This window comes from Oryctolagus cuniculus, chromosome 18 (assembly GCF_051225735.1).
Source record: "Oryctolagus cuniculus isolate XC-2025 breed Fujian yellow rabbit chromosome 18, ASM5122573v1, whole genome shotgun sequence".
NCBI lineage: Eukaryota > Metazoa > Chordata > Mammalia > Lagomorpha > Leporidae > Oryctolagus > Oryctolagus cuniculus.
In genome coordinates, this window is record NC_142884.1 from 60,880,815 (window position 1) to 60,904,770 (window position 23,956).

Sequence of the window (23,956 nt, forward strand, 5' to 3'; positions counted from 1 at the left end):
AGCAGCTATTTATAAGTGTTCTGTGCTTTTTAGAATTATGAGTACTGTTACTTAATAAATTGCTGTTAATGTAGGTAGCACTTAAGAATTAACATTTTCTGTATTGATAGTACCTGTTCTTTGAATACAGGTTTTATACTTCAATCTGATTGGTTCTAAATGTACTGAAGTGTGACTTTCTCTGAAATGATCTGAGCTGGATCAACCCAGTTGTGCCTGTGCTGTATCTGCAATATAAGGATACTTCAAACCAAAAGTTTGTGGAAAATGGGGGTAGGTGATTGGCCCCTTGTTTGAGATGCTGGTTGGGATACCACATGTTGGAGTGTCTTGGTTTGTGGTTCTGGCTCTGTTTCTGATTGTAGCTTCCTGTAAATATGGGCCCTGGGATGCAGTAGGTGATGGCTCAAGTACTTAAGTCCCTGCTACCCAAATGGGAGACCTGGATGGAGGTTCTAGCTCTTGATTTCAGTCTGGCCCAGCCTCCAGCTTTTGTGGATATTTGTGGAGTGAACCAGTGGACAGGAGTTCCGTCTGTCTCAGTCTCTGTTTCTCAGTTGGAAAGTGAACCAGTAGATGGGAGCACTATTTGTTTTTTAGATTTATTTATTATTTGAAAGGCAGAGCAACAGAAAGGAGAGGCAGATTTTCCATCTACTGGTTCACTTCCCAAATGGCCACAACAGCAAGGGCTGGAACAGGCTGAACCAGGAGTCATGAACTCCATGTGGGTCTCCCACATGGGTGGCAGGATCCTGTGCACTTGGACCATCATCCACTGCCTTCCCAAGCACATTAGTAGGGGAAGCAGCCAGGACTCTAACCTGCTAACCTGCCCCTCTAATATGGGTAGCCCATGTCTGTCTATCTCATTCTCTCCCCCTCCCAATTTGGGGGGTAAATCAGTAGATGGCTGTTTCCTCTCTCTCTGTCTTTCTCACATACATACACGCATATTTGGGGAGTAAACCAGCAAAATGGGAGCTCTGTCTTTGTGTCTCAGAAACTTATTTTGGGGCAAAAAGTCTTGAGATAACATGGATAATTTTTTCATAAAAGAAATTTCTGTGAATTTTTTTAAAGTTTATTTACTTGAAGGGCAAAATTTTTTACAGAGAGAGATCTTTCATCCACTGATTCACTCCTCAAATGGCCACAATGGCCAGGGCTGGGCCAGGTTGAGGCCAGGAGCCTGCAACTCCACCCAGGTGTACTAGGTAGGTGCAAGGGGAACCAAGCACAAGGGAAGCAAGCCTTTCGCTGCCTTCCCAGGAGTATTAGCAGTGAGCTGGATCAGAAGTGGAGCCACTGAAACTTGACAGTGCTCCAATATGGGATGCCAGTGTCACAACACAATGCTGGCCCCAGTTTTGACCTTCAAATAGTTGGTTGTTGGATATGTTTTGCATTAAACTGAACAGTGATAAGCATCCAGCAATATAAAAGTTAAACAACCTAGGCCGGCGCCGCGGCTCACTAGGCTAATCCTCCGCCTTGCGGCACCGGCACACCGGGTTCTAGTCCCGGTCAGGGCGCCGGATTCTGTCCCGGTTGCCCCTCTTCCAGGCCAGCTCTCTGCTGTGGCCAGGGAGTGCAGTGGAGGATGGCCCAAGTCCTTGGGCCCTGCACCCCATGGGAGACCAGGATAAGTACCTGGCTCCTGCCATCGGATCAGCGCGGCCATTGGAGGGTGAACCAACGGCAAAAGGAAGACCTTTCTCTCTCTCTCTCTCTCTCTCACTGTCCACTCTGCCTGTCAAAAAAAAAAAAAAAAAAAAAAAGTTAACCTAAATTCAAGTGTTGAGGATGAGGCAAGTAGGCTAGATTTATTAGAAAATCTATGAGCAGGGCTGACATTGTGGCGTAGTGGGTAAAGCTGCTGCCTGCAATGCCAGCATCCCATATGGTCACTGGTTCAAGTCCCAGCTGCCCCACTTCCAATCCAGCTCTCTGCTATGGCCTGGGAAAGCAGTAGAAGATGGCCCAAGTCCTTGGGCCCCTGCACCCACGTGGGAAACTTGGAAGAAGCTCCTGGCTTCAAATCGGCCCAGCTCCGGCCCTTGCAGATATTTGGGGAATGAACCAGTAAATGGAAGACCTCTCTCTGCCTCTGCCTTTCTGTAACTGCCTTTCAAATAAATGAATTAAAACAACAACAACAACAACAACAAACAGCTGTTGAACAATAAAGTGAACAGGATCGTATCATGTGTGATACACAATAACCTTCAGGAAAAGATGAATAGGAAGACTTTTGACTAACAAAACACTTAAGAGGAAGGTTTTTTATTTTAAAGCATAGTACAAAATAAACAAAAAAAATTGTGGAATAAAAGTAAAGAAAAACCCAATCAGAAACCTGGTGGTACATAGCAGGAGCTCAGTAAATAAGTATATGAATGAATGCCTGATAGACGAAACAGACATTAGAGCACTAGTCAAAGCAAAACAAAAAAGCTGGTTTGAGGGTGGTTTAGTTTAGAGAGTCTTTTTCTTGGCTTTGCATAGTTTGTAAAACAGTTATTTTAAAATGTAAATTTTTGAGGGCTGGGCGTCGTGGCTCACTTGGTTAATCCTCCGCCTATGGCGCTGGCATCCCATATGGGCGCTGGGTTCTAGTCCCGGTTGCTCCTCTTCCAGTCCAGCTCTCTGCTGTGGCCCAGGAAGGCAGTGGAGGATGGCCCAAGTGCTTGGGCTCCTGCACGGGAGACCAGGAGGAAGTACCCGGCTCCTGGCTTCAGATTGGTTCAGTGCACTGGCCGTAGCAGCCATTTAGGGGGTGAACCAACAGAAGGAAGACCTTTCTCTCTGTCTGTCTGTCTGTCTCTCTCTCTCTGTCTAGCTCTGCCTGTCAAATAAAAAAAAAGTAAATTTTTCTTGTTTTCTAAATTAGTTAAGACAATGTATTTAACATTGTGATACATCTGTATAATAAAATGTCCTAAGTCATATAGAAAATACTGTAAGATATTGTAGACATGCCACATAAAAGCAGATTCTCAAAACTGTGTGTATAGTAAGTCTCACGTGAGATACGTATATTTGGGGAGATGACTGGATATAAGTAGGGAACCAACATTTGGCAGTTATTAATTCACATTCTATATTGAAGTCCTTAGGTTTGAGTCTGCTTCCATTCCAGCTCCCTGATACTGTTCACCTTGGGAGGCCACAGGTGATGAGTCAAAGACCTGGGCCCCTGCCACTCATGTAGGAGACTTAGATTGAGTGATTGAGTTCTGGGCTCTTGGCTTTGGCCCGGCCTAGCCCTGGCTTTTGTGAACTTTTTGGGAGGGAATGTATGGGAGATTGTGTGTATCTGTCTGCCGAGAGAGAGAGAGAGAGAGAGAGAGAGAGAGATCTTTCCATTGGTTCACTTCCCCAAATGGCCACTGTGGACGGACCTGAACTGATCTGAAGCCAGGAGCCAGGAGCTTCTTCCGGGTCTTGCAGGCGGGGTCAGCAGCCCAAGGACGTGGGCCATCTTCTACTGCTTTCCCAGGCCATAGCAGAGAGCTGGATTGGAAGTGGAGCAGCTGGAACTGGAACTGGCACCCAGATGGGATGTTGAGGCTGCAGGCAGTAGCTTTACCAACTATGTCACAGTGCTGGCCCTGGAATTTTTTTTAATTATTATTTGAAAGACAGAGTTACAGAGAGAGGAGAGAGACACACAGAGAGATCTTCCATCTGCTGGTTCACTCTCCAGTGGCCCCATGGCTGGGGCTGAGCCAGGATGAAACCAAGAGCCAGAAGCTTCATCCCAGTCTCCCATGTGGGTGCATCTTCCATTGTTTTCCAAGGTACATTAGCGGGAATTAGGATCAGAAGTGGAGCAGCCAAGACTCGAATTGACTCTCAGTATGGGATGCTGGTACTGCAGACAACTGTTTAACCCCCTGTGCTAGAGTGCTGACCCCAAGCCTAGGAATTTTAAGCCTGGGAAATTTCAGAAGGAAAGTGTCCTCTGGTGGTACTGATTAAATAGATTTATACTGTGACCCTGGTGTGAAAAACATGAGGTAGTAAGAGCAAGAAGGGGAAGCAGGGAAACTAGTCGGAAGACCATTGCATTTGTTTAGGAAAGATATTACATCTTAAGTCTATGAGACTGAAGGTAAGACAGCTCACCAGAGTTGCTTTTTGTCCAGGTAATCTTACTATGTTTTATTTTTTTAAAAACTAAGATTGCTGTTCTGCACCTTTCTTGCTAACATTTCCTCATGTTATATTTATGAACATTTTCCCTGTTACTTACCCTATGTTACTTCAAATTACTATGAACTATTATTATTGGATGTTAAGTAGCATATAGAAGGGTATTTAAGAGATGTTTATGGAAATATGGAATTAAAAGGTAAGTTTGAGGGGCCAGTGCTGTGGTGGCTCCACCTGTGGTGCCAGCATCCCACATGGGTGCCTGTTTAAGTCCCTGCTGCTCCACTTGCAATCCAGCTCCCTGCTAATGCAGCTGGGAAAGCAGAGAAGCTGGCTCAAGTTCTTGGGCCCCTGCATCCACATGAGAGACCCAGGAGAAACTCCTGGCTTTAGATTGGCCCAGTTCCAGCCATTGTAGCCATTTGGGGAATGAACCAGTACATGGAAGACCTCTCTCTTTCTCTTTCCCCCTCTCTCTGTCAGTAACTCTGCGTCTCAACTAAAGAAATAAATCTTTTAAAAAGTTTGGTAGAAGAAATTTTGAAATAGCTGCCTTGTCAGGCGTTGTGGTATAGTGGGTTGGGCTGCCACTTGCAACTCCCACATCCCATATGAGAGATCACGTTCAGAGAATGGCATTGTGGTATAGTGGGTTAAGCCACTGCTTTCAGTGCTGGCATCCCATATAGGTGCCAGTTCAAGTCCTGGCTGCTTCACATCTGATCCAGCTCTGTGCTAATAGCCTGGGAAAGGCTGTGGAAGATTGCCCAAGTGCTTAAGATCTTGCATCCACTTAGGAGACCCAGAGGCCTCCTGGCTTTGGCTTATCCCAGCCCTGGTCATTGTAGCCATTTAGGGAGTGAACCAGTGGGTAGAAGATTCTCTCTCTCTTTAAATAGAGTGCACGTGCTAGTTCTGGCACCTTCACTTCTATTCCAGCTTCCTACTAATGTACCCGAGAGGTAGCAGGTGATGGCTCAAGTGCTTGGGTCCCTGCCACTTAAGTGGGAGAAATAGGTGGAGTTCTGGGCTCCTGGCTTTAGCCTGGTCCAGCCCTGGCTGTTGAGCGTTTGGGGGAATGAACCAACGGATAGACTACCTCTCTGTTTGTGTCTGTCTCCCTGCCTTTCAAATAAATTATTCTTTTAAAATATTTACTTTATTTATTTGAAAGGCAGAGAGAGATATCTTCCATCTGCTAATTCACTCCCCAAATAGCCACAATGGCCGGGGCTGTGCCAGGCTGAAGCCAGGAGCCAGATTTTTCTGGATCTCCCATTTAGGTACAGGAGCCCAAGCACCCGGGCTGTCTTCTGCTGCTTTCCCAAGCACATCAGTGGGGAACTAGATCAGAAATGGAGCAGCCAAGATTCAAACCTGCGCCTGTATGGTATGTTGGCACTGTGGGCGGAGACTTAACTTTCTATGCCATGGTATTGGCCCCTCAAATTTTTAAAGTAATTTTTAAAATAAATCTTTATTTTATTTATTTGAAAGACAGGGTTATATAGAGAGATAGAGACAGAGTTCTTCCGTCTGTGGCCCATTTCCTAAATGGCTGCAACAACTAGAGATGAGCCAATCTGGAGCCATGAGCTCCCTCTAGATCTTGCACATGGGTACAAGGGCCCAAGGACTTGGGCCATCCTCTGATGCTTTCCCAGGCATACCAGTAGGAAGCTGGATTGGAAATGGAGCAGTGGGAACTCAAGCATGAATTCAATATCACATATTGATACCGGCACTGCAGGCTGGGGCTTTAACCCACTGCGCCACAGCGCTGCCCTGAAATAATTTATTTTAAAGATTTGTTTTATTTATTTGGAAGGCAGAGTTACAGAGAGAGGTCTTCCATCAGCTGGTTCACTCCCCAAGTGGCCACAACAGCCAGAGCCAGGAGATTCCTTCATGTCTCCCATGTGGATGCAGGAGCCCCCCAAGTGTTTGGACCATTCTCCACTGCTTTCCCAGGCGCGTTAAATTGGAAGTGGAGTAATGAATATTCAAACTGATTCCCAATATGGAATGCTGGCAGCTTAACTGGCTGTGCCATGCCAGCCCTAAATAATTTTTTTAAAGCAGGCACAATAGTGGGCATTTTGGTGTAGGGTTTAAGACACTGCTTGGGATGTCCACAACCCCTATTAGAGTGCCTGGGTTCGAGTCCCAGCTCTGTTCCCAAAAGCAGTTTCCTGGGTACCCTAGGAGGCAACAGGTGATGGCTCAAGTACTTGGGTCCAGGCTGCTCATGTGGGAAACCCACATGTGCATTTATACCTCCTGACTTCGAACTGACCCAGCCTAACTTGTTGTAGGCATTGGAGAGAGAACCAGCTGGTGGGAGATCTCTCTTGTGTCTTTTCTGTCTCTCCTCGTGTCTGTCTCTCTCTGCCTTCCATATAAAAAAATTTTTTTTATTTATTTATTTTTTCTGGACAGGCAGAGTGGACAGTGAGAGAGAGAGACAGAGAGAAAGGTCTTCCTTTGCCGTTGGTTCACCCTCCAATGGCCGCCGCGGCCGGCGCGCTGCAGCTGGCGCACCGCGCTGATCGGATGGCAGGAGCCAGGTGCTTATCCTGGTCTCCCATGGAGTGCAGGGCCCAAGCACAGGCCACAGCAGAGAGCTGGCCTGGAAGAGGGGCAACCGGGACAGAATCCGGCGCCCCGACCGGGACTAGAACCCGGTGTGCCCGTGCCGCAAGGCGGAGGATTAGCCTAGTGAGCCGCGGTGCCGGCCTGCCTTCCATATAAATTTTAAAAACACACAAAAGAGCAACTACAAGGTATTTAGGTTCACACAGATGTGATGTAGAACTGTCCTATAATAGAGGGCATGCCAGTTCTTTTTAGTGTTTCTGTTTTGTGTCTTTTTTTTTTTTTTTTTTTAAAGACTTTATTTGAAAGACAGAGGTAGAGAGATCTTTGATCTGTTGGTTCACTCCCCAAATCGCCACAATGGCCAGGGCTGGACCAGGCCAAAGCCAGGAGCCTAGAACTCAATCCAGGTCTCCCACATACCATCTGCCGCTGTCTTCCCAGACAACATTAGCAGTGAGCTGGATCAGAAGCAGAGCAGCTGGGACTCAAGGTAGCACCCTTATGGGATTCTGGTGTCGCAGACGGCAGCTTAACCTACTGGGCCACAATGCTGGCCCCTTTGTGTGTGTGTGTGTGTGTGTGTGTGTGTGTTTTTAAATTTTAAAAATTGTATACTTGTTTTTAATAACATAACATTGAAAAAAAACTGATGTCCAAAAATTGATAAATGAACAGTATTACATCCACACAGAGAAGCAATTGAGGAAGGTGTAATATGCAAATACATTTATTTACAAGTACAAATACTGTGATTTTCAGGAAACATCCCGATTTCAAAGTATGTTCAAGGTGATCTCTCACTTTCCAGCGCTGGTGTGGAGGCTCTTGGCAGCTAGAGTCCCGAGCAATGGGCCCCTGCGCCCTCCATGTGGGTCCACTGTGTCCCTCTAATTAAGGAAGAGTTTCCTCTGCCGTTTTTTCCCTAACTCTTCCCTGAGACTACACTGTCTCCACTTTTATTAAACTATCTTCTCCTGGACTAGATCAGTAAGCTCCCTCCCTATTCTACCATCTTAGAACCGACCTGGCCTCTTTATTTGTATCTTAAAACTTTTCTATTCCCATTTTGAATTTTGTAAATATATGTTGAGATTATAAAACAGTAATGACTGTTTGCTTTCCAAAAAATTTTTATTTTGTAGTTTTTCTTTTCTTTTCTTTTCTTTTCTTTATTTATTTTTTAATTTTTTGACAGGCAGAGTGGACAGTGAGAGAGAGAGAGAGAAAGGTCTTCCTTGCCGTTGGTTCACCCTCCAGTGGCCGCCGCGGCCGGCGTACCGCGCTGATCCGATGGCAGGAGCCAGGTACTTATCCTGGTCTCTCATGGGGTGCAGGGCCCAAGCACTTGGGCCATCTTCCACTGCACTCCCTGGCCACAGCAGAGAGCTGGCCTGGAAGAGGGGCAACCGGGACAGAATCCGGCGCCCCGACCAGGACTAGAACCCGGTGTGCCGGCGCCGCTAGGTGGAGGATTAGCCTATTGAGCCACGGCGCCGGCCTCTATTTTGTAGTTTTTCTTTGTCTCCTTGCCAGACAAGGTCTTTGTTGCTTCCCCTGTGGTTTGTGTCTTTTTGGTGTTTGTAAATGTATATTCTCCTGTACCTCAAATATCTTGGTAAATCTGTTGCCCCCATCTTCCTTTCTATAGTTGTATCCATATGTTTACAAAGTAACCAATTTGACAAATCAGTTGTTTTATCAATTAATATTAATTCAGAGTAACATTTTGTTTTGTTGCTTACACTTCTGTGTGTATTGTGTCCTGTACATGTCTATCCTTTTTGCTGTTTTTCAGATTTCTTTTTGTTCTATTGAAAAATGTTTTAACTGTTCTATTGAAAAATATTTTAACTGTTTAATTGTACTTCATGTTATTCTATTTACTTATACCATTTTACTGTTTGGTACAGATGTGCATTGTTCAAACTGTTAGCTTCTGATTTAGTGTTAATCATATAGGACACCCCCTGTACCATAAAAATGGCCTTGATTCTACTAAGTAGTTTTTTTAATATAAAGATTGATTTGTTTATTTATAAGAAAGGGGGAGAGACAGAGATCTTCCATCTACTGGTTCATTCCCCAGATCACCTCAACACCCAGGGCTGGGCCAGGCCAAAGCCAGGAGCTTCTTCCAAGTCTGCCACATGGGTAGCAGAAGCCCAAACACTTGAGCCTTCTTCTGCTGCTTTTCCATGCCATTAACAGGGAACTGGATCGCAAGTGGAGCAGCTGGGACACAAACCAGAGCCCATATGGAATGCCTGCAGGGGCCTAAGGACTTGGGCCATCCTCTGCTGCTTTTGAGGGATCACCAGCAGGGAGCTGGATTGGAAGTGCAACAGCTGGGGCTCAAACTGGTGCCTATATGGGATGCAAGTGCCATAGGCAGAGGCCTAACCTGTGCCACAGAGCTGGCCCCAAAATTGTTTAATTTTTGAGATACCCAAAGTAGACAGGAAACTGCAGGACTTACTGTTGAGTCATATGTTCCATTATTGCTTATATGGAATGATAACCAGTTTTGAGATGGGCTTTGTAGATTTTATCTACAGAATGAACAGAAAATTCTCACATTAGAAAATTGGTCATTTAGTTTATTCATTGGATATTCATATTTAGAATGAAAAGCTATTATATTCTGGGTCAGTCATTTCCAAACAGTGGTTGGGGTAGGTTCTATATAGGAATCACCTGAAGGCTTTTTTTTTTTTTTTTTTAAATATTTAGTTTTTATTTATCTTAAAGGCAGAGTACAGACGGAGAGAGAGACAGATCTTTGATCTGCTGGTTCACTGAATGTTCAAGGCTGTGCCAGGACAAAGCCAGGAGCCTGGAGATTCTTCCAGGTCTCCCATGTAGGTGCAGGACCATCTGCTGCTGCTTTCCCAGGCAAATTAGCAAGGAGCTGGATTGGAAGTTGAGCAGCTGGGTCTTGAACCAGCACCCAAATGGGATGCAGCATGGCAAGTGGAGGCTTAACTAGCTATGCCACAACTCTGGCTCATCACCTGGGGGCCTTTAAAAATATCTTCCCAGGGGCCAGTGGTATAGTATAGCTGCCTAAGGCTCTTCCTCTGGTGCCGGTATCCCATATGGGTGTCAGTTAGTGTCCTGGATGTTCCTCTCCAATCCAGATCTCTACTTTTGGCTGGAAAGCTGTGGAAGATGGCTCCGAAGTGCTTGGGCCTCTGCACCCATGTGGGAGACCCAGAAGAAGCTCCTGGCTCCTGGCTTCAGATCGGCCCAGCTCTGGCCATTGTGGCCATTTGGGGAGTAAACCAGCAGATTGAAGAGCTCTCTCTCCTTCTCTCTCTCTCTCTGTAATTCTGCCTCTCAAATAAATAAAATCTTCATATATATATATATATATTTTTTTTTTTTTTGACAGGCAGAGTGGACAGTGAGAGAGAGACAGAGAGAAAGGTCTTCCTTTTCCGTTGGTTCACTCCCCAATGGCCGCTGTGGCCAGTACTGTGCCGATCCGAAGCCAGGAGCCAGATGCTTCTCCTGGTCTCCCATGCGGGTGCAGGGCCCAAGCACCTGGGCCATCCTCCACTGCACTCCCTGGCCACAGCAGAGAGCTGGCCTGGAAGAGAGGCAACCGGGACAGAATCCGGCGCTCCAACCGGGACTAGAACCCAGGGTGCTGGCGCCACAGGCGGAGGATTAGCCTATTGAGCCGCAGCGCTGGCCAAATAAATAAAATCTTAAAAAATAAAAAAGTAAAGATCCCCAACTCCAAATCTGCTGAATTGGAGTCTCTGGAATCTATAATTTGTAAAGCTCTCTAGGTAATTCTGATATAAACTAGATTTGGGAACTAAGATAGTAGCTGCTAAAAAAATCTGAATTAGTTTTTAGGTGTTTAGGTAATTTCTTCTTGTTTCATAATGTTTTTCAAAGTGATAGACTTGTCACAGATCTCAGTCTTTCTCAATCTAAGTAATGAAGACTGCAGGGCTGCTCCAAATTCATTGTCATTCTGAATTGCTTCAAGGGATATGCGCTTGAAGTGGGGCAAGGAGATACCTGGTGGTCCCTATCATAGTTACCCTTGGAAAAGCAAGGAGTAGTGAGTGAGGTATTTGATTGCTCTGTGCCAGCTAAAGTGTCACTCAGGCTGTAGAGAGCGGGGAGAAACATCATGTGCTTGGAAGTCGGTCTCTGATACTATGGCACCAGATAAGCATTGTCTTCTGTTTCATGTATAAATGATTTTCCCCCATATATAAATGTTTGATATACCCTTAAGGAAGGGCTAGAACACAACCTTGTAAACCAGACCACAATAAATGAGATGGTTTAGTATAGTTCCACTCAGTTATGGAATCTCTTCACAAAATTTGTCTAATTCTACACATCTAAGTTTTCTTCATATTATTCTCTCTGCTGGGAAGTTCCTATTTAATGTAATTTGCTTGCCAAGGTCCATCCCATCCTTTGAAGAGCCAGCCATAGCAGTTTCTTTCCTTGAAACCCCTCTTCATGCAGGGAAGCCATCCTTTGTGCCAGAGTGGTAGAAGGTATGGTGACTCTGGTTGCAGCACATCGCAACATAGCTGCTGTTTGCTCTTCTCTCTGCTCTAAGAACCAAGCCTTGTACGGGAAACAAAGCTTCTCTGGGAGTGAACACTATGCTTCCGCATTGACTGGAAGCTGCCTCCTGTGTTTTTGTGCTTTTTCTGCTCTCCTAGAAGTCCAGATAACATTTTTGCTAGTGTACAGCAACCTAATACCCCACTACTTCCATTAACTTGAAAAGGAGCAGTTAGGACTTTTTAAATTTTTTTTTAAGAAAGCAAATTATCTCTGCTGTCAGCGTCAGACACCTTTTAATGAAAGATTTGTTAGCTCTTATTCTTCATAACAAAAGAACACTTTGGCCTCCTTCTATAGTAATTTTCACTCTTGCCATTAACAGCATTTTATTAGTATGTATTTCCTAGATTTAAAGCTTCTCAAACAGTTTTTTTTTTTAGATAGTCATTGGACAATTGTTTAGTTTTTTTTGTTTTGTTTTGTTTTTTTTTTTTTTTTTTTGATAGGCAGAGTGGACAGTGAGAGAGAGAGAGAGAAAGGTCTTCCTTTTTGCCGTTGGTTCACCCTCCAATGGCTGCCGCAGCAGGTACGGCCGGCGCACTGCGCTGATCCGAAGCCAGGAGCCAGGTACTTATCCTGGTCTCCCATGGGGTGCAGGACCCAAGCACTTGGGCCATCCTCCACTGCACTCCCTGGCCACAGCAGAGAGCTGGCCTGGAAGAGGGGCAACCGGGACAGAATCCGGCGCCCCGACCGGGACTAGAACCCGGTGTGCCGGCGCCACTAGGTGGAGGATTAGCCTAGTGAGCCGCGGCGCCGGCTGTATTTTTTTTTAGTGCTAACAAATGGGCAAGGGGATTGTTAGCAAAACACTGTCATGAATCTAGATCTCGAACCCAGGCATTCCAAAATGGGTTGCAGTCATTTCAAGCAGTGACCCAGCTGCTCTGCCACAACAGCTGCCCCCATCTTGCCCATTTTTAAAGTCTTCAATAGTATACTCAAAGCATAAAATGGGTATTTAATAATTTTATATATGAAATTTTTGTACTAAAGATATATATTTAAAAAAGCAAAATATTGGCATGCCCTTAACTTTTTTTTAACTTATAAAGTTCTGTTTTCTTTTTAATCTCTGCCCCTCCTCACCTACCACCAACCAAAAATGTCCTAACTGCTCTTTTTCAAGTTAATGTCAAAAGAAAATCAAGAGCTGTACCTGTGACTCAGTAGGTGATTGCTGCTTCAGATAAAGGCACCTTCTGTTCCTGATAACCAAGAAACAATCACTAATATTTTTCTACTTAGCCTTCATCATTGTCTCTACTCTCCATTCTTTAAAAAAAATTTTTTGAAAGGCAGAGTTAGGAGAGGGGAGAGAGAGACATCTTGCATCCATTGAATCACTCCCCAATGGCTGCAGTAACCAGAGCTGGGCCAGGCCAAAGCCTGGAGCTTCATCCGGGTCTCCTATGTGGGTGGCAGGGGGCCAAGCACTTGGGCTATCCTCTGCTGCTTTCCCAGGCCCATTAGCAGGGAGTTAGATCGGAAGTGGAACAGCTGGGTTTTGAACTGGTGCCCAAATGAGTTGCCAGCCCCAACTTTGATGAATCTTTTTTTTTTTTTTTTTTTTTTTTGACAGGCAGAGTGGACAGTGAGAGAGAGAGACAGAGAGAAAGGTCTTCCTTTGCTGTTGGTTCACCCTCCAATGGCTGCCGCAGCCGGCGCACCACACTGATTCAATGGCAGGAGCCAGGTACTTATCCTGGTCTTCCATGAGGTGCAGGGCCCAAGCACTTGGGCCATCCTCCACTGCACTCCCTGGCCACAGCAGAGAGCTGGCCTGGAAGAGGGGCAACCAGGACAGAATCCGACGCCCCAACCGGGACTAGAACCCGGTGTGCTGGCGCTGCAAGGCGGAGGATTAGCCTAGTGAGCCGCAGCGCCGGCCCTTTGATGAATCTTAAACTCAGATAAGATGATGGTGCATATATTTTCTTTCTTTCTTTTTTTTTTTTTTTTTTTAAGATTTATTTATTTGAAAGACATAGTTACACAGATTGAAGAGAGGCAGAGAGAGAGAGGTCTACCATTCACTGGCTCACTCCTCAATTGGTCACAACGGCCAGAGCTGCACTGATCCAAGGCAGGAGCCAGGAGCCTCTTCCGGGTCTCCCACGCAATGCAAGGGCCCAAGGAGTTGGGCCATCCTCCACTGCTTTCCCAGGCCATAGCAGAGAGCTGAGTAGGAGTGGAGCAGCTGGGACCTGAACCAGCGCCCATATGGGATGCCGGCACTTCAGGCCAGGGCATTAACCTGCTGTACCACAGCACCGGTCCCATGGTATATATATATATTTTTTAATTTTTGACAGGCAGAGTGGACAGGGAGAGAGAGAGAGAGAAAAAGGTCTTCCTTTTGCCGTTGGTTCACCCTCCAATGGCTGCCGCGGGCGGCATGTTGCGGCCGGCGCATTGCGCTGATCTGAGGCCAGGAGCCAGGTGCCTCTCCTGGTCTCCCATGCGAGTGCAGGGCCCAAGCACTTTGGGCCATCCTCCACTGCCCTCCCAGGCCACAGCAGAGAGCTGGACAGGAAGAGGGGCAACCAGGACAGAATCCAGCGCCCCAACCGGGACTAGAACCCAGTGTGCCGGCGCCACAGGCAGAGGATTAGCCTTAATGAGCCGTGGCGCCAGCTGGTATGTATATTTTCAAAAAGAGCAGAGTAAGGTAGTTGTTCTATTTTATTTTTTATTTAATTTTATTTTTTTAAAGTCTAGAAACTGCTTATATTAAATGTGCATATTATCTCACTCATGGACTTAAATCTGTTGCTTTTTTTCCCAACACTGATTTATTTATTTTTATTTTTAATTAGTTTTTTTTTTTTAAGATTTATTTATTTGAAAGAGTTAAAGAGGAGCAGAAGGAGAGAGAAAGAGAAAGGTGTCTTCCATTCGCTGGTTAACTCTGCAGATGACTGCAACACCTGGAGCTGGGCTGATCCGGAGCCAGGAGCCAGGAGCCTCTTCTGGGTATCCCACGCGGGTGCAGGGGCTGAAGGACTTAGGCCATCCTCCACTGCTTTCCCAGGCTGTAGCAGAGAACTGAATTGGAAGTGGATCAGCTGGGACTTGAACCGGCACCCATATGGGATGCCAGCACTACAGGTGGCAGCCTTACCTGCTATGGCACAGCACTGGCCCCTAATTTTTTTTAAAAGATTCATTTTATTAGTTTGAGAGGTACAGTTGCAGAGAGAGGGAGAGACAGAGAAAGGTCTTCTATCCACTGGTTCACTCCCCAAATGGCTGTAAAGGCCAGAGCTGGGCTGATCCGAATCAAGGAGCCAGGAGCTTCTTTTGGGTCTCCCACACGGATGCAGGGGCCCAAGCACATGGGCCAATTTCAACTGCTTTCCTAGGCGCATTAGCAGGGAGCTGGATCAGAATCAGGGAGTCAGGATTCAAATTGGTACTTCCATTGTGGGATTTTGGTGGCCCAAGTGGTAGATTAACATATTTTGCCACTGAACGTACCCCTGATTATTTATTTTTAAAGACATATTTGTTTGAAAGACAGAGATTTTCCATCTGCTGGTTCACTCCCCCAAATAGCCACAATGCCCAGAGTTGGGCCAGGCCTGAGCCAGGACCCTAGAACAACTACCTAGTCTCCCACATGGGTGTCAGGGGCCCAAGCATTGGGCCATCTTCCACTGCCTTCCCAGGCTCATGAGCAGGGAGCTGGATCAGAATTTGAGCATACAGGACTTGAACTGGCACTTTAATATTGGATACCGGCATGTTTTATTATTTGACAGATAGTGAGAGAGAGAGAGAGAGACAGAGAGAGAAAGGTCTTTCATCTGTTGGTACACCCCTTAAATGGCCGCTACGGCCGGAACTACGCTGATCTGAAGCCAGGAGTCAGGTGCTGCCTCCTGGTCTCCCACGCAGGTGCAGGAGCCCAGGCACTTGGGCCATTCTTCACTGCCTTCCTGGGCCACAACAGAGAGCTGGACTGGAAGAGGAGCAACCGGGACTAGAACCCGGTTCCCATATGGGATGCCAGTGCCACAGATGGAGGATAACCAAGTGAGCCACAGCGCTGGCCCCTGGATGCCGACATTTTAGATGGCAGCTTAGCAACCACTGCACCACAGTACTGGACTCTGAATATTTATTATTTATTTATTTTTAAAGACGTATTTATTTGAAAGTCAGAGTTACACAGAGAGAAGGAGAGGCAGAGAGAGGGGTCTTCCATCTCTGGTTCACTCCCCAATTGGCCACACGGCCAGAGCTATGTCAATCCAGAGCCAGGAGCTAGGGACTTCTTCCGGGTCTCCCAGGCAGATGCAGGGGTCCAAGGACTTGGACTGTCCTCTACTGCTTTCCCAGGTCATAGCAGAGAGCTGGATCAGAAGTGGAGCATACGGGACTCAAACCGGCGCCTGTATGGGATGCTGGCACTGCAGGCGGCAGCTTTACCCACTATGCCACAGCGCCGGCCCCTGATTATTTATTTTTAACTCCTTTTTTTTTCTCATCATATTCGCAATTAACATTCCCTATACTCAGAATCCTAGATGAGGCACTTCTGTCAACATTCTTCTCATTTAAAGATCTAAAAAAGAAAAAAAATGTAAAGGTGTCTGCTCTTTTCTTTGGCTTCTAATGATGTCTGATGGTTCCTACTGAAGTTTATTAGGCCAGTTGTTAGATGACCTTCATGTTAGGCTGTTTTGGAATTACTGTGTCTTATAAAAGCTCAGGGAGGCTTGGGGCTGCTATTTCATGCCAAGATAAATGTAGGCAGTCTGATCTTCTCCAGAAAATAAGTTTGGGTTTTTAGCAATCAGCTTTCTGTTATAGAGGATAGCAATATATGAAATAAGAAGTTGTAATGGCTTTATTTATAAAACAGACCCTGGGAAATTGTCCATTTCTACTGGCTTGGGAACACATCGATTATTCCTACTACATGTGTATTTTATAATAACTAGTCTCTCTAAGTGACTAAACTGAGCAGCATTAAGTGTAAAAGATTATTTGGTTGTTTACCCCTTGAATTGTCCCACGTATTTACTATATAGCTATATGATCTTTTTTTTTTTTTTTTTTTTTGTAAAATTCATTTATTTATCTTAAAGTCAGAGTTACACAGAGAGAACGAAAGGCAGAGAGAGAGATCTTCCATCCGCTGGTTCACTCACCAATTGGCTGCAATGGACAGGGCTAGGCCAGACCAAATCCAGGAGCCCTATCCAGGTCTCCCCTGTGGGTGCAGGGCCCCAAGGACCTGGACCGTCCTCCACTGCTTTCCAGGGTGCGCCAGTGGGGAGCTGCACTGAAAGTGGAGCAGCTGGGACTCGACCAGCACCCACACAGAATGCTGGCACTCAAGTGGTACCTCAGCCCACTCAAGTGGTACCTTAATCACTACAACAAATGCCCCGAGGTGTTTGGTTTTTTTTTAAGATTTATTTATTTAAAAGGCAGAGTTAAGAAGAGGCCGGGGCAGAGCAAGCGCTCTTCCAGCCACTGGTTCATTCTCCAAATGGCCACAATGGCTGGAGCTGGGCTGATCTGAACCCCAGGAGCCAGGAGCTTTCTTTGGGTCTCTCACATGTGTACAGGGGCCCAAACACTTGGGCCATCTTATGCTGTTTTCCCAGGGTCATTAGCAGGGAGCTGGTTCAGAAGTGGAGCAACTGGGACTCCAGCCAGCATCCATGTGGGATACTGGTGTTGCCATCCCAGGCCAGCAGCCTCACTTGTTCCATCACAGTGCATCCCACCCCCACCCCCCAAGGTGTTTTTTAAGTATAACCTGTAATTATGTTGATAGGACTCTTTTTCTCTACTTAAACAATACAGGGACCAGTGCTGTGGCGTAGTGGGCTAAGCCTCCTAAGCCTCTGCTGTGGCACTGGCATTCCATTCAAGTCCCCGTTGCTCCTCTTATGATCCAGCTCTCTGCAACTTCATGGGAAAGCAGTGGAAGATGGCCCAAGTGCTAAGGTCTGCGTAGGAGACCCAGAAGAAGCTCCAGGCTCCTGGCTTCAGATGGGCAACTGTGGCCATTTGGGGAGTGAACCATCAGATGGAAGACCTTTCTCTCTGACTCTCCCTCTCTCTATCTATAACTCTACCTGTCAAATAAATACAGTCTTAAAAAATAACAAAAGGAAATAAATTCATATAGTTGAATTTTCACTTAGCATATAAGCATGTTTTATTTTTCCATGTTTCTTTTCTGCTTTTGCCTTATGCAGGAAGCATCTATGCCTATTTCGTATGACAGTGAAGACACTGATATTAGAGTATCAACAGTGTTTTTATATCCATTGTTATTGTGACCATCTAAGGAGTGAACCAGCAGATGGAAGATCTTTCTCTCCCTCCTTCTCTAATGCTTTCAAGTAAATAAATAAATCTTTTAAAAAAAAAAATCTGAGGGCCAGCGCCATGGCGCAGTAGGTTAATCCTCCGCCTGCGGTGCCAGCATCCCATATTGGCACCGGTTCTAGTCCCGGCTGTTCCTCTTCCAATCCAGGTAGCTCTGTGTTGTGGCCTGGGAAAGCAGTAAAAGATGGCCCAAGTACTTGGGATCCTGCACCTGTGTGCACCAGGAAGCAGTTCCTGGCTTCGGATCGGCACAGCTCCTGCCGTTGCGGCCATTTGGGGAATGAAACAATGAAAAGAAGACCTTTCTCTCTGTCTCTCCCTCTTACTGTCTGTAACTCTGACTCTCAAAAAAAAAAAAAAAAGAAAAAAAGAAAAAAGACTGAGAAGCCAGCGTTGTGTATCAAAGTACAAGGTATAGTTCTTTAAAAAGCTAATGAGGAGTCTGGTGCTATGATGGAGCTGGTAAAGCTGCCTCCTGGAGTGCTGGCATTCCAGGGAGTGCCCGTTTGAGACCTAGCCACTCCGCTTCTGATCCAACTCCCTGCTAATTGCCTGTGGAAAACAATGGAGCATGGCCCCAGTGTTTAGGCCCCTGCCACCCACATGAAAAACCTAGATGAGGGACCAGTGCTGTGGTATAGTGGATAAGCCACCACATGCAGTGCCAGCATCCCATATGGGTGGTGGTTTGAGTCCTGGCTGTTCCACTTCTGATCTAGCTCTCTGCTGTGGTCTGGGAAAGCAGTAGAAGGTAACCAAGTCCTTGGGCCCCTGTATTCACATGGGAGATGCGAAAGAAGCTCCTGGTTTCCAGTTAGCCTAGCTCCAGCCATTGCAGCCATTGGGGGGTGAACGGGCGGGTGGAAGATACATTTCTCTCTCTATACATCTCTGTCTTTGCCTCTGCCTCTGCTTCTCTGTAACTCTGCTTTTCAAATAAATAAATTTTTTAAGTGATTTATCCTTTAAAAAAATAGATAAATTGCCTGGCTTTGGCCTGGTCCAACACTGGCCGTTTTGCCCATCTGGGGATTGAACCAGCAGATGGAAAATCTCTTTCTCTGTCTCTCCCTCTCCCTATGAGTAACTCTGACTTTCAAAATTAATTTTAAAGAAAAAAAAAAGCTAATAATGGAAATGGGTATTTAGCTTAGTGATTAAGACATTGGCTGAAGTACATGTGTCTTGTATTAGAGTACCTGGGTTTCATACCCAGCTCTGGCTTCTTTGCTAGTGCAGACCCTGGGAGGCAGCAATGATGGCTCACATAATTGGATTGCTGCCACCCACGTGGGAGACCTGGACTGAGTTCCTGGCTTCTGGTTCTGGACTGACCCTGCTTTCAGCTGTTGTGAGCAATTGGAGAATGAATGGCTGATAGGAGATCCATATCTGTCTCCTCCCTCCCTTCTTGTTGCTCTGCTTCTAAACTAAGAGAGAGAGAGAGAGATGAATTTTAAGAACCTGTTGCCTATTCTCAAACACAGAATTTTTTAAAATACAGATTTATTTTATTTATTTGAAAGGCAGAGTGACAGAGATCTTCCATCTCCTGGTTTACTCCCTAAATAGCCACAACAGCCCAGTTTTGGCTAGACCAAAGCCAGGATCCAGGGACTCCATCCTGGTCTCCCATGTGAGTGGCAGGGATCCAAGTACTTGGGCCATCTTCTGCTGCCTCCCCAAGAGCATAAGCAGTGAGCTGCATAGAAAACAAAGCAACTGAGACTCCACTACTCTGATACGGGATGCCAACACGCAAGCATTGGCTTAACCTGCTATGGCACAGTGCCGGCTTATCAAACACAATTTTTTTTTTTTTTTTTTAAGATTTATTTATTTAGGCCGGCACCGTGGCTCGCTAGGCTAATCCTCCGCCTTGTGGCGCCAGCACACAGGGTTCTAGTCCCGGTCAGGGCACCGGATTCTGTCCCGGTTGCCCCTCTTCCAGGCCAGCTCTCTGCTATGGCCCAGGAGTGCAGTGGAGGATGGCCCAAGTCCTTGGGCCCTGCACCCGCATGGGAGACCAGGAAAAGCACCTGGCTCCTGCCATCGGATCAGCACGATGCGCCGGCCGCGGCGCACTGCCCGCGGCAGCCATTGGAGGGTGAACCAACGGCAAAGGAAGACCTTTCTCTCTGTCTCTCTCTCACTGTCCACTCTGCCTGTCAAAAAAAAAAATATATATATTTATTTGAAAGAGTTAGAGGGAGAGACAGAGAGAGGGATCTTGCATCTGCTGGTTCACTCCTTAGAAGGCTGCAACAGCTAGGACTGGGCCAGGCTGAAGCCAGGAGCCAGAAGCTTCATATGGGTCTCATGGGTGGAAGGGACCAAGCACTTAGGCCATCTTTTGATGCTTTTTCCAGGCCATTAGCAGGGGGCTGGATCAGAAGTAGAGCAGCCAGGACTTGAACTGATGCAGGCCGCAGCTCCACCTACTAACACTACAATACTGGCCCCAAATTCACAATTTTAAACACACAGAAAAAGCTAATAGTCTGTTGGTGAAGAAGAAATATAGAACATTATGTTGTAGTTAAAACAAAAGTTGTGGCTGGTCTGCACTGGTTGTGATCAAGAAGACTTTGATATAGAAGATAAACTGGGAAGAGATAAGACTGTATTCTGCATGGAAGATGCCCGACAGGAAGTATTCAGAGGTGAGGTTGGGTGGGTGGAAGAGATGGGAACAAACTGTACAGAGCTCTGGGAGCTAAGCCAGAGAGTTTGGACTTGATTCAGTAAGCATCAACCAGCATGAATTTTTGAGCCTCCTTTGGGAAGATTTAGTTTGGCATCAATACGCTGAGCAGCATAAGAAAGACCAGCCTGGTCTGTTCCTTTTTGACTCTTTTTTTCCTGTGTTCCTGGTTTTGGTCAGTCACTAGGTTCCATCAACCTGTTGCTACCTTCATTCTGTGGATATGCAATAGTTTGTCAGAGAAGTAATTTTTGTGGTGAAAGTTTATCTACGGTTTGTGATTAGAATTCTGAGAAGTTGAAAGGCTAAGTATTGTTCAGCTAACATGAATTAAGTGCCTTCTGGGCTGGCTTATGAGAAGCATAGTACCCAATCACCATATATGCATTGCTTGTTTAATATTTGTTATACCTTATTAAGTAGATGCCATTATTATCCCTATTTTGTGGAAAAAGAAACTGAGTCACAGAAGTTAGCTTATCTTACCCCAGGTCACATTGCTAATTAGTAGAACTAAATTGAAGTACAGACCTCTGGCTCTTAACTATCCCATCCTGCTTCTCTTGCCACTTCTGCATTGTAGAACATTTCCCCCATATTAAATACAGTTGACCTTCTCTATCCTTAGATTCTATATCCACAACTTGAACCAACTGCAGATTGAAATTTTTCAGGGAAAAAAATTGTGTCTGTGTCTGTACTGATGGCCGCAATGGTGCAGGGGCCCAAACACTTGGGCCATCTTCTACTGCTTTCCCAGGCCATAGCAGAGGGCTGGATTGGAAGAGGGGCAGCCTGGACTACAACTGGCGCCCATATGGGATGCCGGCACTGCAGGCAGAGGATACTGTGCCATGGCACCAGCCCCGGAGTATCCTTTAAAACAGTCTTAACAGTTTAACAGAAATACAATACTGTCACTTCAATTTTTTTCAGATTTTTTTGTCACATGTAAGACTTTTTCGAGGGGTAAAATTTGTTATTTTTTGATTTCTCCTATTATTTATGCTTCTAAGCACAAAGCCTTCCTTTCTTAGATCAGAAAACTGTTTCCCTTGTATTTTCTCAAGTTTTTGTTTTGTTTTGGTTTGTTTGTTAATGCCTCTTTATCTCATATTACAGCAGACTATATTCCAAATGGATTAAAGATAACTCATTTTTTGCCAACTTTTCTAACACCTTATATGAAATAACCCTCTTTTCTTCATTAGTTTAAAGTGACAGCTTTTTATATGCTGGAGTTTGATTCTAGATTCTCCCTCTGTTTATTGGTGTGGTACTGTCACAGTTTATTGTGTCATTACAATATTTTAGTATTTGGAAATAGAAGACCACCTTTATTATTGCTGTCTTCGTTATCTTGTTTATTTTTCAGACAAACCTTAAAAACCACTTTATAACAGGAAGAATTAATGTCTTTACATTGTTTACATCTTTGGTATTTCCATCATGGAGTAGATAGTAGTATCCCTGTTAGGAGACGTCTTCCTGGAAGTGTTTTATAATCTTTAAATAGGTCCTGCAAATGTTTAGATAATGTTAATCTTTTGATAGTTAACAATGTGACCTTTAATTTCTATATATTCTATTTTTATATGCTTTCTATTTATTAGAAATAGATATACACACAATTTCAAGTGTATTTATTATAGTCCATGCTATCCCTCAAAGAATTTGAAGAAATGAATAGAAAGTATAGTGTAAATATATTTTTAAGCCAGAAAATATAACTTAGAACAGAAAATTATTGCATAGTTTGAGAGGCAACAAGATGTGGCTTACTGAAAATGATAAGATGATCCCATCATGTTTGAAAGGCAGTTACAGAGAGAGAGAGGGAGAGAGAGAGAAAGAGAAAGAGAGGGAGATCTTCTGTCTTCTGGTTCACTCCCCAAATGGCTGCAGTGGTCAGGGCTGGGCCAGGCCAAAACCAGTAAAGTGTAGCTCATCTGGGTCTACCATGTGTGAAAGACAAGAACTCAAACACTTGAGCCATTTTCCACTGGCTTCCTAGGCAACATTAGCAGGGAGCTGGATGGGAAGTGAAACAGATAGAATCTTAACTGGCACACATGGGATACTGGCATTGCAGGCAGAGGCTTAACCCACTGCACTGCAACACTGGCCCCAGGAATATCTTTAATGTGCTTTTTTTTTCCTTCAGATTTTTATAAATAAGCTAATATACTTTCAAAATCTAGAGGGAAATTTGTCCTGGAAATAAGTATAAACCCCCTTTTAGTGGTGTTGGTCCTCAAAGAGGGGATTTGACCAAAGTTAAAAGGTATGCCCAGCTCAAGGAAGGGGAGAGAACCAGAGAATGTGTTAAGAATGGGGGAAGGGAGGGAAAGTGTGTGTGTTTTGAGTCAAGAGGAACTGAGTGTAAGCAGGGATCCCTAGAGCAGGGAAGGAGATGGATTGAAGCTGTTAGCAGGGGGCAAGGCAACTAGGAGCACACCATCCCCAGGGAGTGGGGGAAGAGAGACATGAGTGGGGGAAGTGAGACATGGTTCAGCCTATGGGTTTAGTTATTGATTCGGAGGAGAGACTCCCTTCTTCTGGAGGAAGTTAGGTAAAGGAATCCATTGCTTGAGGGGATGCACTGAGATTTTTTCAAGCAGCATGAGAGAGAGGTTAGTGGCTTACTTAGATTGTGTTTGATGTATCCCTGTACAAAATGGGAGCTACTGTTTTAATACCTAAGTAAAAACTGCTGTTGTTGGACTGTATACCATGTTTTTTTTTTACAGGGAGAGAAAATTCTGTCAGCTCAATTCCTTGGCAACACAATTGGTTTCTTTTTTTTTTATTTTTTAAGATTTTTATTTATTTGAGAGGTAGAGTTATAGAGTGAAAGAAAAAGAAAGGTCTTCCATCCTCTAGTTCACTCCCCAATTGGCCACAACGGCTGGAGCTGGGCCGATCCAAAGCCAGGAGCCAGAAGCTTCTTCCAGGTCTCCCACGTGGGTGCAGGGACCCAAGGACTTGGTTCCACTACTTTCTCAGGCCATAGCAGAGAGCTGAATCAGAAATGGAGCAGCCGGGATAAGAACCAGTGCCCATGTGGGATGCTGGCACTGCAGGCAGAGGATTAACCTATGGTACCACAGCAGCGGCCCCCCACAATTGGTTTCTGTTTGTACTCCTTTATACCAATTCTTTTTCAATCTGGCTTATAATTCTGTGACTTTTTTAGGTTAGACTTGGTTATTTACAAGCAATATCTAACATTTTAAGTTTTCAAAATCACAGCAGAGACAAAACGGATTTTTTTCTGTTCTTCAGATTTTTTTTTGCTACAGTATGCCAGGCAGCGCAGAGATTGTTTTTCTTTACCAACTTTATTTTATTTTAAAGATTTATTTTTTATTGATTTGACATCAGGAGGAGATACCTTCCATCCTCTGGTTCATTGCCCAAATGGCTGCAACAGATGGGGCTGGGCCATGCCTAAGCTAGGAGGCAGGACCTCTGTCCAGGTCTCCCATGTGGGTGGCAGGGGCCCAAGCACTTGAGCCATCATCTGCTGCTTTCCCAGGC

At 45.3% G+C, this 23,956-nt stretch overlaps 1 protein-coding gene across 10 annotated transcripts in view; it reads left to right on the top strand.

The window, feature by feature from the left end:
* Positions 1 to 23,956, top strand: part of CTCF (CCCTC-binding factor) — a 62,830-nt gene that overhangs the window by 7,073 nt on the left and 31,801 nt on the right. For 5 of the 10 annotated variants that reach the window (XM_089320276.1, XM_070062613.2, XM_089320278.1 and 2 more), the window contains exons 3-4: positions 131 to 273; positions 20,082 to 20,375. The exons of 3 other annotated variants lie outside the window; for them this stretch is intronic. In XM_089320276.1, coding sequence (XP_089176402.1) covers positions 20,352 to 20,375 — 24 coding nt within the window. In that variant the 5' untranslated portion in view covers positions 131 to 273; positions 20,082 to 20,351. The remainder of the gene's footprint in view (positions 1 to 130; positions 274 to 20,081; positions 20,376 to 23,956) is intronic. 2 more of the 10 variants (XM_051846940.3, XM_008257464.5) reach the window with 1 other exon arrangement.